This window comes from Meleagris gallopavo, chromosome 10, assembly GCF_905368555.1.
Source record: "Meleagris gallopavo chromosome 10, MGAL_WU_HG_1.1, whole genome shotgun sequence".
Classification (NCBI taxonomy): Eukaryota; Metazoa; Chordata; class Aves; order Galliformes; family Phasianidae; genus Meleagris; species Meleagris gallopavo.
In genome coordinates, this window is record NC_139413.1 from 6112228 (window position 1) to 6128155 (window position 15928).

A 15928-nucleotide genomic window follows, 5' to 3' on the forward strand; every position below is an offset into this window, starting at 1 on the left:
CTGAGCTGCAAGTTCAGGGATCAGCTGCAAGTTCTGATGTGTTTTAAAGGAATTTGAGAAACGCCAAGTCAGGAATATGTAACAAGACCTTCTCCGTAAGTACATGAGCTGGCAGAGATAGATAGAGAAATGCCCAAATTGGAACTTGGTATTGCTTTTCCCCTAACCTCTCACTTGGCGTGGCTTCCAAGCATCTCAGTTGGTGTTTCTTTGTTTCAGTTATTGTAACATCCTTCAAAACATTCAACACTTAAGCATACCATGGCTAGTTGACAATCCCATAATAGTTTCCATTCAGCTCTGGTTGTTGGTATTTTTTTGTATGTTTTTTCTTGAAGTTCTGCTACTGCTAGTCTCAAATACTCAAAAAATATGATTGAGACTTCCAATATTGTGAGGCTATAAAATCTGAATATTAATAGAGGCAAAATACTTAGCTTTTGAGATCTTACAGCCTTTTGATACTTTTCTTTCCATTTTTTTCCCTTCCCACTTTTCCTTCAACACATCTCCGGAAAATAGCAAACTCTTCAGTGTCAACCTGGTGGTTGGCTTCTGGTGGTGTGGGTAAGCTAGCAGCAAGGCTCATGATAAAAGCCTTGTGTTGCTGCTGGAGGAGAGGTAGAGCACTGCAGGATCTGGGAGCTGAGATGCTAAAGACTCTTCATGTATAGGGCTGACAAGAAATCACAATGTCTTTTGCACAGATTAACATTGTATTTTGAAGGAAAAAAAAAAAAAAAGTTGTTGTTCTTTCAACTCAAATGAGATGGAAGATGGGATTTGCTGAATTTATACCGGAAAGGCAGCTCAATACAGAATCCTCTTTGAAAAGTACTAAAGCAGAAGACGGGTTTCTGCTTCTCAGCCCAGTGAGCCCCTTGCACAAGGTCCAAGAGAGACCAAAGGAGGTGGTGGGTGAGCACTGTGCTAGCCAACCAGGTAATGCCACTGAGCCCTGCAACATGGTCACATTTCTGGCCTTTGGGAGCTTTTTTTTTTTTTTTTTTTTTTTTTTTTTTTTTTTTTTTTTTTTTTCCACTTTTAGCATAGCCTGATTGTCTTAGACTGTTATCTTCAAAAGAGGAAAAAAAAATAGAATCTAGATGTGGCACTTCTAGGATTTATTTTCTGAGAGCCCTTATCATTGCTTTTACTTTCTGCAGTGAGGATGTTTGGGCTGAGTCTCATTACTGCTCATCTCTGCTTGCCTGGAGACCCTAGATGACCCTAGAGAAATCACATCATCTTCCTTTTTTTCCCTCACTTGGAAGTGCTGATAATACTTTTCTCCCCTCTAATGCATATCTTGCTTATCAGGCTAAAATCTGTGATGACATGGGCTGACTTCACCGATATGTGGATGTGAAGTACTCACTGCAGAGGAGCCCTGAAATTAGGAGGCAACAGTATGTGCACAAACCTGACTGTGGATTGATTCCTCCCAAAGCATCTGCAAGTCAGTACTTACAGGTAGCAATAAATTTTAAAAAATAAACTGATGTTGATTTTCCATTACAGAGGGAAAAACATGGTTGAACATTGGACCAAGCAGGGGTCCAAAATATGAGATTTTAATGGCAACTCAGAGCATGAGTTTTTCATAGAATCATAGAATTTTTCCTGGAGATTTTAGTGGTGACTAATTACCATACATACTGAATTCATTGGACTCCTTCTCATGAGCTTCTCCTCTGCTCTCCTCTTCTGCAAGGCTGTTTCAGGCTGTGATGCTACATCAAACAGCAAAAAGCATATCATCTGCTTGAAGCTTTTGACTATTAAGGTGAATCCAAAAATCACAGCCTGAAAGAGTGTACTCTGGAAAATGTCAGCTGCCATGCCAAGTCTCTTTTGCTCAGCCACAAACATTTGCTTTCTGGTTAAAATTCTGTGTGCTTGCATGTTGGCCAGAGAAGCTGTGGTTCTTTGGATAAACGCTTTGGATGCGCTGCTTTCCTGTGCACTGCTCCCGGTGAGGAGGGAGAGCACAGCCTGCCTGCTGACTAAGTTGGTTGGGTGAGCAGCTGTTCCTCTGAAGCACGCCACCACTGAACTTGTATAGAAGGATGTTACAGTGTGGGTTGTTCTGTATTCCAGTAGGGAGCAAGAGTTGTCACATTTTTGCAAATGCTTCCCTGAACCAGATACTCGGCTTGCAACATGATGAAAGAAAAAGGAAGTTTTCACATAAGTGGGCAGTGGGGAAATCCAACCGCATTTGAAAGGGCTGGAGTAGAAAACAGCTCTTCTCTGTTACTCATCACTCAGTTTCTACAGCATATAAAAATGGGCTTACAATAAGACAGCACTCCAGGCACTTGTTGGATTGGCATTACCTCTTACTTCTTTCTTATTTCAGATCAGTGTAAAGAAGGAACATTCTGCTTACTAGTTCTACTTCTGTGATTAAAGAAGCGACTTGGCTCTAGAAAGGCAAGCCGAGCACCTGTAGAGATACATTCCTGGGCAGAAAGTCTGTAGGTGCTTCCTACAAAGGAAGTGATTTTTCACAAGAATTCATGTGATTGAGGGAACCTGTACCAATGATTGTTCAGTGGAGCTTCTGCAAGAAAAACACTTGTAAAAACCTTCAAAGCATTAAAGTAGTTACGGGGGTCATAGTCCATTTTCAGAAGTGGCCAAGACTTTGCTAACTGAATCCCAATGACTTTTGGAAAGTTAAAGGCAAATATTCAAGCTGCACCAAACATGAGATTTGGTCTTCCTCAATGCTATAACTTTATCTGCTTAAGGAGACTTGCAGCAACGTTTGTCTTTTTAGATGAACAGCTTCGTATTAAGTGATGTGAACAAGCTGCTCCTAACCAAAAAGCAGGCTCGCATCTCCTGGTGAGCTGTAAGTCACGATTTGAAACTCCTCCAAACACTTGGACTAGATGATCTTTGAAAGTCCCTTCCAGTTGAACTATTCCATCATAAACTGCACTCATATTCTCAGCATGGATGAGTCATTTAGTGATTGAGGACGTTGGAGCAATCAGTGCGTGGTGCTGGAGATGTGTGGACACCCCTGATGCCTGCCACAAAGCTGGCAGGACACATCTCAATGCACAGTACACTTATTAACCAGCATGAAGAGAGAGTGTGTATGGGAGCTGTGCTGGTGCAGGATTTCAGGTACAGCTACTGCTTGTATCACTCACCTGTCTTCATGGATTGTACAGTGGCTGTAGACATAGGTTATTCTCCACACACTGACAACTTAGACAAAAAGCACTGAATTTGGGCAGTTCCAAGCTAGAGTTTCTTTGCCCAGGATTTGCTGGCTGGTCCATCTGACTGGCCAGAGTCAGCAGTGATAATGTGTGTCTTCCATGCTATCAGAACTGTCTCTGCACCTACTTAGAGGAAAGGCCAGGCTGAGCTTGATATTCTTTGTGGCAATTTTTGCCTGAAAGTCTGAATTAAATTTTCAAATCAGGCTGTGACAGAAAGGACTTAGCTTCTATTAAATATAGAGGGAGTAGCATACTAAAGCAAGGTGATAGTAGGTGGTTTGAGAATATTTGTTAAATAAAAGAACTAATTAATATATTGTGATTATTTGTAGTCAAGCACTTGTTTTAAAAAGTGATTATTTCATCTATAGAACCACATTTTGGCTGACTTCTGAAAACACAGAGCTCTGTTCTTCAATGGCCCTCATGTCTCTGATGCTGCAGGGGGATGTGCAGTGTGCTGAGCTTCTGGGAAAGCAGGAACTCCTTGAGTCCAGGAAAAAAAAAACTGCATTTTTTCTTGTTGAAGACATGTGACTAGCTATTTATGAAGTCTATCTCATGATACATTCATGATCCTTGACGTCATTCTTCCCGTAGATTAGAAAGAATATGTAATTAAAAGACCACGCAGAAATATGCTACTTTTTTATGACCTGACATCTCAGTGAAAACACTCTCCTAGTGGCAAATGATAATTTCAATTGTCAAAGAAGAAAGTTTGTAATGGAAATAATAATTCTACAGATTTTCAGAGCAGCAGGATTTCCAACCTGAGGCACTGGTCATAGCATAGGTTTGCTATGTATTCCCTGATGCCTAGGGCAAGAATCATAGGATCTTCCTTCCTTTAGTTTGAAACCACTTCCCCTTGTCCTGTAGCAGCAGATGGTACTAAAGAGTCTGCCCCCTTCTTTCTCACAGTCCCATTGTAGATATCGACAGGCCTCTCTCAGGTCTCGCCAGAGCCTTCTCCTTTCTATGCTGAACTGCCCTAGTTTCTCTCAGCCTGTCCTCAAAGGAGAGGTGTTCCATCCTTTGAGTCACTTTTGTGGCTCTCCTCTGGACAAAATCCAACAGCTCCGTGTCTCTCCTATACTGAGGACTCCATATCTGGATGCAGCACTCCAGGTGAGGTCTCACAGCAAAGAGCAGGATCACTTTCCTGATCTGCTGGCCACACTTCTTTTGATACAGCCCATGGTAGGTTGGCTCTCAGGGCTACCAGGAACGCATTGCTGGCTCATCTTTCAGCTTGCCATCCACCCATACCCACAGGTCCTTTTCAGCAGGGCTGCGCTCAGTCCTTACATCCCCCAGTTTTTACTGATAAGCAGGGATTGCCATGACCCAGCTACAAGACCTTGCACTTGGATTTGTTGAACCTTGTGAGGTTCTCCTGGGCCCATTGCTCTTGTCTGTCTAGGCAAGGTAAAGAGATTTAAATTTTCAAGGAATCTGAATTATTTGGTCACGGGGAGGCTGAGGGTGAATGGCTGGGGAACTATTATTTTTTCTTGACAGTCATGAATGTGAAGGCATGTCACGGGCAAAGCCTGATTCAAAGAGAAAAAGAGAAGAGACAGAGTTCCCCAGTTATTTCTAAAGAGTAAGGCAGGGTCACAAGACATAACAGGGTGAGTAAGAAGCCATGGGAAGATTCAGCAGGCACAAATGACAGGAGAGGGATGTTAAGAGTGTGCCTCTGTTCTATCTAAGCAGCCTCCTGATGGGTATGTTGAAAACATCCCATGGGACAAGGAAGTCTCCATGCAGTTTCACTGTCGTGGCATTTCTGTGTCTGCCTTCTGATTTCAACTCTGCTTGGAGGCCTGTGTCTCAGAGCCAGATCCTGTCTGGCGTGGTGCAAGGTCAGGAATTTTGATGGCTCCGATGTGGAATGAGAAGTCTTCCTTCTTCTGTCGACCATTTTGGACTTTCTTTGTGACCCAGAAAGTGACGAGGGGTGTTGTCTTGCCATGATGGCTTCTGCTAAATGCTGAAGCTGTATAACTTGCCTCTCTTTTACATTGCTTTGCCTTCCTGCGTGTCCCTAGGCAAGTGAGTACTGACATCCCCCTCCTCCCCATCCCCATGGTGCTGAGCTGCAGGCAGTGCCCCCATGTGCAGGGTGTAAGACCACATTCAACACTGTCCCAGGCAGTTCAGAGTACTCTTAATCTGTGCTAATACTGCTAACTTCTGTGAGTAGAAGACACAGTTTAGTGAAAGTAGATGAAAGGTAGAGAAATGCGTCAGTCAGTTATCTTCTTGGTCCGTCTCAAAGAAGTGAGATATGCTTGCGGTTTGTATGATTTTTTATTTTAAACTAAGGGAAATCAACCAAGCAAAGTAAGAACAAGAGTAATGTTTTCATCAGTCAAAGATTGCATGAAACAAAACTCAAGACTACAGATGTCCCGGTAAAAGGTTGGCTCTTGGTTCTTTAGAATTACAACGCATGGAATATAAAATTGTAAGAGCTGCCAGCAGCACTAACTGCCCCAACCCACCCCACACGACTATTAATTTCCATTCTGCTTCTCAGTTGCTTTTCTTTCCCATTGCACATTCTTCTGCGAAGCTGTAATGAACTCTGAGCATGAGAGGAGTGTGAAGGTCCAGGTGGCAGGAAAACAAAGCACATAGCCCCTCGGACAACCTGCCCAGGGAAGGGAGAGGAACATGGGGCAACTGGGCCACAATGCAGATACAGCAGACTGGTTTTCCAAGAGTGCTTTGCCTTTGCAGAGGCCTTGAGACCTTCACGTGCTGTGCAGGTGATGTGACATTCATCCCAGGAAGCAGAGCAGATTCCCAAGGCTTTGAAGCAAGCAGCATCTGGATACCCATGGTTTTACCTAAGCAGGTGGAGGGTGTGCTGCTCTCTTTCTAGCACACGTTTCCCACCATCCTGCAGCAGTACTGACATGGCTGTCTGTGTGGAACAAAGGCAAGGGGAGTGCTCGAACCTTCCACTTTTGTGTCAGGACTGAATTTGTCCTGCCTTGCTACAAAGTGTAGTGAAAAAAGCTAGAAGCATTGCTCCAGCCCTCCACGCCTACTGCCCTCATACCTATTTTCTTTCCAATATTTAGATACTCAGAGTAGCATTTGTTGTGTTTCTAGGCTGCTCAGCTAGTGCTGGTATGTGACATGAATTCAAAGAGGAGCAGTACTGCTTGGGCTTGACTGCAAAAGTCCTTGTGCTCTGAACCAGCCAAGGAGAGGAAACTGTCCTTGGCAAACTCCAATGGGATGTTTACCTTGCTAATGGCAAAAAGAAGGCAAAGCTGCAGATGGAGTTGAAAAGCTTTTCTTCTGTCATCAGCTGACTCTGAACTGCTTCATCTCCTGGCTCTAGTGCATAATTTCTGGGCTAGTTGTGCAGGAATGATATACAATACCTTAGTTTTGCATAGCACCTTTCATTAGAAGGGACCTAGATTCCAGCAGGTACCCAGCTCTGAAATGCAACTGTCTGCAAAGTAGAGCTCCCCTCAATTCAGGACACTGAATATAGTGACCTGTTTTTCCAGGATCAATCACAGGTCATTCCTGTGATGCACCAAGGACTCTTCCTTCCAGAAGCATCTTTCTCTTGTACTTTGTGGTGATCAAGGGCCATCCAGTATTAGAAAGTTTGCTATTAACTGTTTTACAGATTATTTTGTTGCTGTAGGATGCCAGCCTACTGTGGCATGCGCTCCAGCAAATTGAACTTCACGTAAAGAGAAATTGCAAGCTCTTCCATGATGATAAGCGCCCTAAGGTTTCCTGGAGGGTGTAAGGGAGGATCTGGCTCAGAGCAGAACCCTGCTATATTTTATACAGGCCCCAGTAACTCTTTTCCCCAAGGAGAATTTTTCCAGAATTAACATTTAGTTCACAATACAGCTCATCTCCCTTCTGCAGATAAAAAGGTCTACCAAAATTTACTGTACCATTTTTACCCCCTTTGTTTGGCCCCACAGCCTCATTGAGAATGATGCCTGGCTTTTTGTGCAGCAGAAGTGTGAAAGACTCATTCATCTCCGTTTCACGGTTGATCTGAGCATAGATGAAGTAGTTGCCGTTCTCCATGATTATCAGGTACTCGCTGCGATCCTTCACCAAGCCCTGGCAGTGTTTAAAGCTCCATTCCCAGATCATGGTACCTCTGTTTTCCGTTGGAATATATGTTTTTACTGAGAAAAATACAGACAAAATGAGTATTGTGATTAATTATGTTTAAGGACAATCTTGTTCTGTACACATGCATGTAAATTACTACCTCCTATTGCCATGTCTCTCTGCACTCCTTTCCTGATGTTTTTTTTTAGATGATAATGATTGTTGTTATTGTTAGGGATCTTTTGAGCTTAGTAATTCAGAAGTGCTAGAGATCTCAGTCTGTTTGGAGAAACTCTGACGGCCTTCAGGGCCATGGGTGGCTTGGAGTGACTCTGCTGTTGTTAGATGCTCAAAGCACCCCGGAGACATAGAGTCTTCAAGGCCAGGAGCTAGGTCTGGGCTGATCTCTAATGAGAAATAATTCACGGGCAGAACTTCAGCTCGACCTGACAATGATGAGGGTGGTTATGGTAATCCTCTGCTCACTGGCTTCTCTGTATTCATCCCTCACAAGAGCTGAGTCTGTGGGGTCTTACCAGATTTTTCGCCTGTTCCTGCACTGAATGAGTGCACACCACCATCAGCAATGCTTAAGGGTGGTGCCAGTTGTCACGTGCTTGGCACTCTGGTAGGGAAGTGACAACTCGTGACGGCGTCTGATTGTGCATACCATGAGGATGCATGTTTCTACCATACTTAATGCATCAGGGTCTCGATCAAATAGCAGGTAATGGGGATGCCCAGCTCACTCCACAGCAGTACCTTCAGCCATAACCTCTGTCTGGAGCATTCAAGCTGGTTAAGGTGTCACACAGTCAAGTAATTAGCCAAAGTTTAATGGATGCAGAAACGCTGCACTGATGTGTTAGATCTCTCTGAAGATCTGAGCTGGTACATAGGATGTTTCTCTAGGACTGCCCTAGCTTGAGCCCAGGGAACTGACGGCCAACACCAGGTAAAAATAAACCTGCCTCTGTGATGCTGCTTTCATGGGCCATTTTCAGAGGTGAGTTTGGCTGGTTCTGACTAAGACAGGAAGCTGTAGGTGCAGAGCTGGGAATATCTCTGCAGGGACCAACATATCCAATTGGCTCCGTATTTCTGTGGTCAGAATTTATACCTGCATGGAACAGGTGAAACCACACACGAGGGCTGTGACAGAAAACTAAGGAATACTTATTTTTGTCCCAGCATGAGTCTGATAAAACCAGAAAGCAGCTCTGATATCTCCTAATACTTACAAGATCCATGTGCCCAGCATGTCCCCTGTGGCTGTGGAAAGAAGTAAATGTTTGTTATTATTTCCTGCTGTGAATTTTCAGTCTATTTTTGAACTCAATAAAGCAGCATTCTCGTTACATGAGCACAAAAGTGATTTCTTAGAAAGGGAAATTATCTTTATGTCTGTAATTACAAACAGTAACTGTTTTCAAGCGCAAACAGTGATTTGCTATGAAAAAAAAAAATTGTTCTCCAATTAAATTTTAAATGTTTAAAACAAGATCAGCGTTTTTCATATGCATTTAGTGGTAATATCAAAAAAATAAAGACAATAACTGCCATCAGTGCCCAGAGGAGTTCTATGCACTTCTTTGATGCTAGGACTTTCATTTCAACCCTCGATTCAGCTCTCCAAGACTGTCACTAATTATATTTCTGTGGACATGGACTCGAAGCCAGTGCAGTCGCACGGGAAGCTTTACATTGTTGTGCTAATTTCCTCTCATAGAACTATGAATCATTCCTTCTGTGTATTGCAACTTGCAATTATTTATTGCCAATCGACAGGGCAGTGCACACTGCAGCCCACACACTGTTTTGTTGGCTGTGCTGACAGTGGTCACTGCAGCTTCGGAATGTTCCTCAGGCTTTCTTGCCCCTGTGCAAGGAGCAAAAAGGAAACATGGAAGGGTGAGGTGATGTCCTTGAGGTTGTACCTGATTTGATGTGCAGGAAAGGAAGAACTGCTGCTGACTTTTAAGCCTACTTCTTTTTAACCCCTGCATCATGTTTAGCTAGAGAGTCAGGCACGGTTCTTCCTGGTCTGGTAGTCAGACTTGCTAGTTAAGAGTTTCCTAAAGCCCTTCCAGACAAGGGAAGGAGATGGTGAACTGGCAGCAGTGAGAGATTACAGTAAATTCCTCTGATTAGTGACTCAGTGTTTGTTTATGGAGGTTGTACTCTCCTTAGCAGTTTTGGAGCTATCATCACCGCCTGTCCAGAGACCCTAAAAAGCAGACTGAGATCAAATTACAGCTATAGGGATCCATCACATCTTGCAGCTTCCAAGCTCTGAAATGCTCAAAATCCCTTCTGAAGCAAAACCTCATCTGCTCCTTAGGAAGTTGCTGTCCTGCGTGCTGGGGGGAATTCCTTGGAGGGAAAGGCTTTCATTACCCAGTCCTGTCTCTCTCCAATTAATATAAGCAACAGGACAGAAGACAGTTCTTTTTCTTACTAAAGCCACTACCTTTCTGTAGTGTGACATTAAGTGATGTGTCAGTTGGACGTGGGAACTGCTCTGTAGCTCACTGTCATCAGAGGGATGCGGTTGTAATTGCAGGTCACAGAGCAGCTCACTCACAGCTCTGAAGTAGATGAGGGGTTGTAAGAGGGCAGGTAAAAGTACTAAAACAATTAAAACCTTTTTTTTTTTTTAAATAAATGTTAGTGCTGTAAGGTGCAGAGTAGGCTTCTCTCTTGTGGGAATTTAGCATTTTTCATATTCTATAAAAGAAGTCAGAGCTTTGCAGGATTTGTCCTTTGCATGGTCCCTGCTGTCATTATGCCACAAGGAGGTGGCAGACCATAAGAACAAGCTGTCCTGCCTCTTAACAGAAGGCGCCTTTTTCCTTGTCCCCTTTTTTCTCCAGGACTGGAATTGGAGTGAGCTATGTCACAGTGGGATATGTAAGATATCCCAGACTAGAATTTAGATCCTCCTGGAGACTAAACTGTTTTAAAAACTGGCAAGCAAAAAGCTGAGCTTTGTCACATCTGTTGCTTGGCTCTCTCTTGAATCTGTTTGTTATAATACATGCAAATGTAGGAGTAGAAAACATTGAAGTCAGCTGTTGATATCTAGAAGGCAACATGATTCGGTAACTGTTATTTAGGTAAGATTGTATGAGCATTTGGTAAAACTGAGAGTGAAAAGGTTTAATGCTTGGTGAAATACTAGGACTCTTCAACTTCTCTTGTCCTTCCTGGGCAACATAAGTCTGTATCATATTAGGAAAGCCTATATAACTTATGCGGGAGAGGAAACTTAAGAGAACAAAATTAAGACTTTTTTTTCCTAATCTTACTAAAATGAAAGCAAAATGTTGAAGACAATTCCCAAAATGCCAGCGGAAATGTTAGTTGCTCAAACCTTGGAAAGTAAAAACATTAGCAGTCTCCGAAAGAGAAAGGACTAGGTTGCCATTAGATGATAGCATAAATACAGAAATATTAATTTTTAAACATGCATGTGTGTTGTACAGTCCAGAGTTAGGAATTTGTCCTTACCTCTTTATCTTGGAGCAGATAGAAGACTGTAGAAACCAGGAATGAAATCACAATCAAAACAAATATTGAAGTATATAAAGCTACTTTACAACATTTCCTTCTCTGTGAAGTATTTCCATTCCCCATCAAGTGCGGTGCTTCCATTATGCTTATCTTCAGGACAGCCAGAGGCAAGTATTCAAACAGCACCAACGTCAGAAAAGGCACAACTGGAATTCCTGATCACTTCGTTGCCAGGATGGGACTTGGAGATGTTTTATGCTGGAGATACCCCATGCTAATAACACTGAGAGGAGGAGCTAGCTATAGTCCGTTTCATCACTAGCCTGGGGCTAAGAGGTAATGTGTGACTCATTAAACGAGGCAGAGGACTGTCGTTTGGCTCACAGCCCAGAATGACAAAAATGAAACTCCATCAGTAAGTTGGAAGGCCTTCCAAAAAGCACCTCAGACTTGATGCAAGTCAGGTCTACAAACTCTCCAGCGAGCTCAAATTGAAAGGACCAGGTCCAAGCGCAAGAACTGCTGATGGCTGTATGCCACCTGCTCCCATCTCCAGAGGCATCAGAGAGCTTTCTTCATGGCTGAGAAGTTGGCGCCAGATCGAATCTGTTTCTCGTTTTGACAACACGGATCCAAGTGCCGATGACGAAAGGGCATTTCTGCAGTTCCCTGAGGATGTGAGTCATGTGGTAAAAGTGAAACTACACACACTGAAATATATGACTGCAAACAAGTAGTGCTGTGAAGCTACAAGTATGGTCTCAGTGGCTAATGGAAACACTTGCATGCAATCAACAGCACACAGTAATGCCGTTTGAGCAGGATAGAGTGTGAAAACCGTTGAAATTTTTTTTAAAATGACTTCCACTTTGCTGTTTGAAATGAGCTGGCTGATTTTCAAAGTCTTCCTAAAATAATTTATTGAACTGTCAACTTTGAAAGTAGCTTCTGTTTTTACATTCTACACGATCTTTTATTTTCAATATGAAAGTGTTCTTCATTGGTGTTTATTTACAAAAGAGATCCTGATAGACCAAGGCATCACTTAGAGATCTGTGATGACTCTGCTGTATTCACTAGCTTTGCTTGTGCATGGAGAGAATGGAAAGTATCCTTTATACACTTTAGTCTTCTGTCTCTGCTCTTCCCCTTTTCTTTTCAACATGCAGAAGAAGCGTCAGCTTAAAGAAGAGGGACACCTGCTTATGGCACATCCAGGCAGCTGCTGAGCTGAACTGGCTGAGGCAGTGCCGGCTGTTGGTGTGGGACACCCCACCTCCATCGCTAGCCCAAGCCCATCCAGCACCCTGGGAAAAATCCAGATAGCCACGGTGTGATGTTGCTGTGGCCCACTGTCCCTATTTTGTATGCATCTTCTGCCTGTCTTGGTAGTGTCTCTGCATGGCTGACGTCAAGAAAATGGTACTTTCCACAAACTCCTAAAAAGGGCAATAAAAGGCTTGGCTGGTATGGAGAGAGCTATTAATGCCTATCACATGTGCCTTCTTCCACTCCAAACTGCTCAGAGATACAAAGGAAGAACAATGGCTGTCCCTGCGCTAACCGCTTTTCAGACTAGCTTAAAAGAATGGTTTGTTGAAGCTAAGACGCAAGAGCCACAGGGGATCCAGCTGTTCCTCTTGGCCTGACCCAACCACTCAGTCACCCCAAAAGGCAGCAGCACTCGAATGACAAATACGCAATTACAAACACACACTGCAAGTGCTGCAGGCGGGGATCCATCTCCAAACAGAAGGACAGAGAGCCTGCTCCTCAGAGCGCTCCTGTGGGCTGCCTTAGGAACCTTGGTTTGGCCCCAAAACGACATTGGCCTGTGGCTCTGATGCTGCAGCGCCGGGAACTAAGTTCACCACTTCTTAAACTCCTGGCTTTGACCACATAAAAAGCCCCAAACAACCTTCATTTTAAAGCATGAAAATGAAACTTCCTGTGACATCCCATGTATCACAGTGGTAACAAGGGTCTGAAAAGAAGTATGTTAAGAAACAAAACATAAGAAAACAGTCCAGGAATGGAAAAGAATATCTACCAGTGATAATTCCAGCAATATTTTTTAATCTGGAAATAACTGCATTTTTCTTGCTACCACAAACTAGAGTTCAGGGTACAAAATTGTCATTCTTGGGACTCATCATTTGCCAGTTACTTAGATGAATAGATGGTTAAAAAGGGAAGGATCATACCCCTTCAAGAGGGGTTGGAGATAAACATTTCCAGATACTGAGGAGGCATTTCTCTCAGAGGAGGTGGAGTCCAGTTTGTATTCTATTTATATGCACTTTATTAAGCATAGATACAGCAGTTTGTGTGTTCACAGTTAAGTGGAAGCACTAAAGGGCCGTGTAAAAAGGCTGTAAATCTATCTTTCCACCGTGTTAGATATGCTGCTGGGTGCGTGGCAGCTTTGGGCTTAGAGCTGCATTTCATTCTGCAGTTTCCTGCAGCTTCAGCCAGGTCTTACAGTGCTGAAATGACTGTTTAAATGAAGGATGATTATTTACTTGGAAGAATATTTATAGCTGTGGCTCAGCTGTAAATCTCAGTCGTTTTTGGTCAGTCAGTGTTTAACTATATTACCTCCAGTTAAGAAACAGACTCAAGACTAAGGCCAGCAGAACAGAAGATATAATTGCCAACACGTTCGGGCTCGTTTTCCTACTTATTTCTCAGAACTTCTCGAAAGTAGTCTTGGCTCTTGAAATGGGATTTTGCAATGTTTATTGCATTTTTATTGACAGGGTACGCACTATATGCAAGTCTTGTCCTTCCTTTTCATTCCTCTTTCCTATCAGCCTTAGGAGGGGATGGAAACAAATTCAGTGTAAAAATACCCACACTCCCTACGAAGAAGCAAGATGCAATTCCTGCCTGCCTTTCCTCCCTTGTGCCTCTTCCCTGATTTCTTTGGAAGTCAAATGTAAAATAGGATTGACGTAGCAACAACGCATCTGAAAGCAGACAAAGGCCACCTCTTGCATTTGAATTTGCTCTGGAGCTTGTGGGTGCAGGCATTTGACAATTTGCCAACTTTTGAATGAGCTATATATTGTAAATGATTAAAGCACAATTAATCTGCTTTAAATTAATTTATTTCAAAGCAGGAATTTCATACGCTCAGCATTGTGCAGTCCTAACTTCACTTCCTCTGCCTGAGCACCACCCTGGAAGTGATGTTAATTACTTGGGCCAGATGTGGGCCGGGTCTCCCAGATGTACCGCTGCGTATTTAGACATGAGCTTTCCTGCTCAACAACAGGTGACAACTGTGGTTTGAGTGATTATCCAAGTCCCTCTCTCAAATGCCAGGTTGTGCTTTTTTTTTAAGCTTGCTTAACCCCAGGGAAATTTTCTGAGTCCTACTGGCTTGTTTTCAGTGACATTGTAGATTGCCCCATCTTTACTTTGTGGTGCCGTTTTTCTTTGGAAACGAGATTTTTCCAGATGCCACAGCTTTCCTAGACTTTTGTCAGGCTGCAGTAGTCTGCATGCCACGAAGTCCCTGTGGGAGGCTTCTGACCCACAACATGACCGTTTTTGAGAAGCCCACCCTGAGCAGCTGCCAGCATAGAGGCAGCAAGAGGGGAGCTGGGGCAACAACCTGACAAGAAGCACTTTTTGTTCTGAGGCTGGCCAAAAGCCTAGGCTAGCATTACAAGCAGAGAGGCAGTTATTGGAAAAGCCTGGAGTGTTTCCTGCTGTAGGCCTGGTTGTCTATCAAGTACAACAGACAAGTTCTCAGCTGAGAAAACTCTCCCTCTTTAAATTCTCTGGGTTCTCTCCTTGCATTACAGCCAACAACCGGGAATTTGGGATTTTGCCTTATGCTTTCAGCAAAAGAGTGACACGCCTGACATTCACAGCTGTGCTGAGCCCACCAAGGATGCCAGCATGCTGCAGCACAGGGGGGCTCCACAAGGGAGCCCAGACAAGTGAGCAGCCTGAGTGTGGCTTTTAGAGAATGCCTGTGCTTGAGCTGTTGACAGCAGGCTGTGCCAAATGTGTGATGTTCCTCCTAATGTTTTCCCCTTGTTGCAGATCTGTGTCTTGTGCTATCTGCCTTCAGTTTCCACAATATTTTGATTGACTTCTGTCTGCAAAGTTGGTAAGCAGTGTTATCTGAACTGCGACTCCATCAGTGTCTGATTGCTGGGATGTGTGAAGAAATATGGCTGCATAATTAATGGAAGCTTAGATGAAAAGTTGTCCTCTGCATAGTTCATGTGTGACTGGAGCTTTAATCCAGCTGTCAGCAACTTCTGGAGGAAGGATAGAGGTATCATAATGCCATCGGCTAACTGGAAGTGTGTCCTCCTCTGTTAGTGCTGTGGGAATGGCAGGGGTGGAAGAGGGACAGTTTTTTATACTACCTCACATCTGCCTTCCCACAACTCTTAGGGGCAGATGTTGTGTCTTGAGAACTGTTTGAGAACTGTTTGAGAACATTTTCCATTGCACAGCAGAGGTTTCTGGTTCTAGTTTATAAAAAGCTTTGATTCCTTATTCCCACTCAGAGCCTTTGGCCTCAGGCCAAATAGCTTTTCTTCCAGTGCACAATATCAGCACTGCTTTTACATATCCCTGCAGCAGCAAGGTGGGCTCAGGGCTGTAGAGATCTCCTCTCCGGCAGCTGGTCTGGCTGGCTTTTGTCCAGCCCTGAGCTCATCATCTGCCTGTGTTGTGTGATGTTACAAGAGCTAAAGACAAGGCTGGCTGTCAGTTCATGCTGCAGTCAACATCCAGTCTGTTTGCCAGCACCACCTGGAAATGCAGGGGAAGAGTACAGCGAGGCATGCTTCCTTTTTGTATCATGTGAAATAAATTACAGAATATCCTGAGTTGGAAGAACCCATAGCGATCATCAAGTCCAATTCCGGGCTTCACACAGAACCACCCAAAAATCAGACTACACATGTGAGAGCATTGTCCAGATGCTGCTTTAACTCCCCCAAGCTCAGTGCTATGACCTCTTCCCTGGGTAGCATGTTCCAGGGCCTGACATCTCTCAATGAAGAGATGTGTCTCTCCTGCAGGGAGAATGT

At 43.6% G+C, this 15928-nt stretch overlaps 1 protein-coding gene and 1 long non-coding RNA gene across 2 annotated transcripts in view; one reads left to right on the forward strand and one right to left on the reverse strand.

Annotated features, from left to right (window-relative positions):
- LOC109369241 (uncharacterized) overlaps positions 1–15928 on the forward strand; it is a 122605-nt gene that overhangs the window by 64549 nt on the left and 42128 nt on the right. The gene's annotated exons all lie outside the window — the stretch shown is intronic.
- LOC146543692 (uncharacterized) lies at positions 5543–12068 on the reverse strand. Its single transcript, XM_085231787.1, has 3 exons — positions 10866–12068; positions 8597–8627; positions 5543–7429 (listed from the first exon to the last, which is right to left on the reverse strand). Exons 1-3 carry the CDS (start codon positions 11007–11009, stop codon positions 7062–7064), a joined length of 543 nt encoding a protein of 180 aa, XP_085087913.1. The 5' UTR covers positions 11010–12068; the 3' UTR covers positions 5543–7061.

Coding starts and splice junctions, on each gene's coding strand:
- LOC146543692 (XM_085231787.1), bottom strand. CDS start 11,009: ATGGAAGCACCGCACTTGATGGGGAATGGAAATACTTCACAGAGAAGG. Junction 8,628..10,865: donor ATCTGCTCCAAGATAAAGAG/GTAAGGACAAAT, acceptor TTCTTTCCACAG/CCACAGGGGACATGCTGGGC. Junction 7,430..8,596: donor ATGCTGGGCACATGGATCTT/GTAAGTATTAGG, acceptor TATTTTTCTCAG/TAAAAACATATATTCCAACG.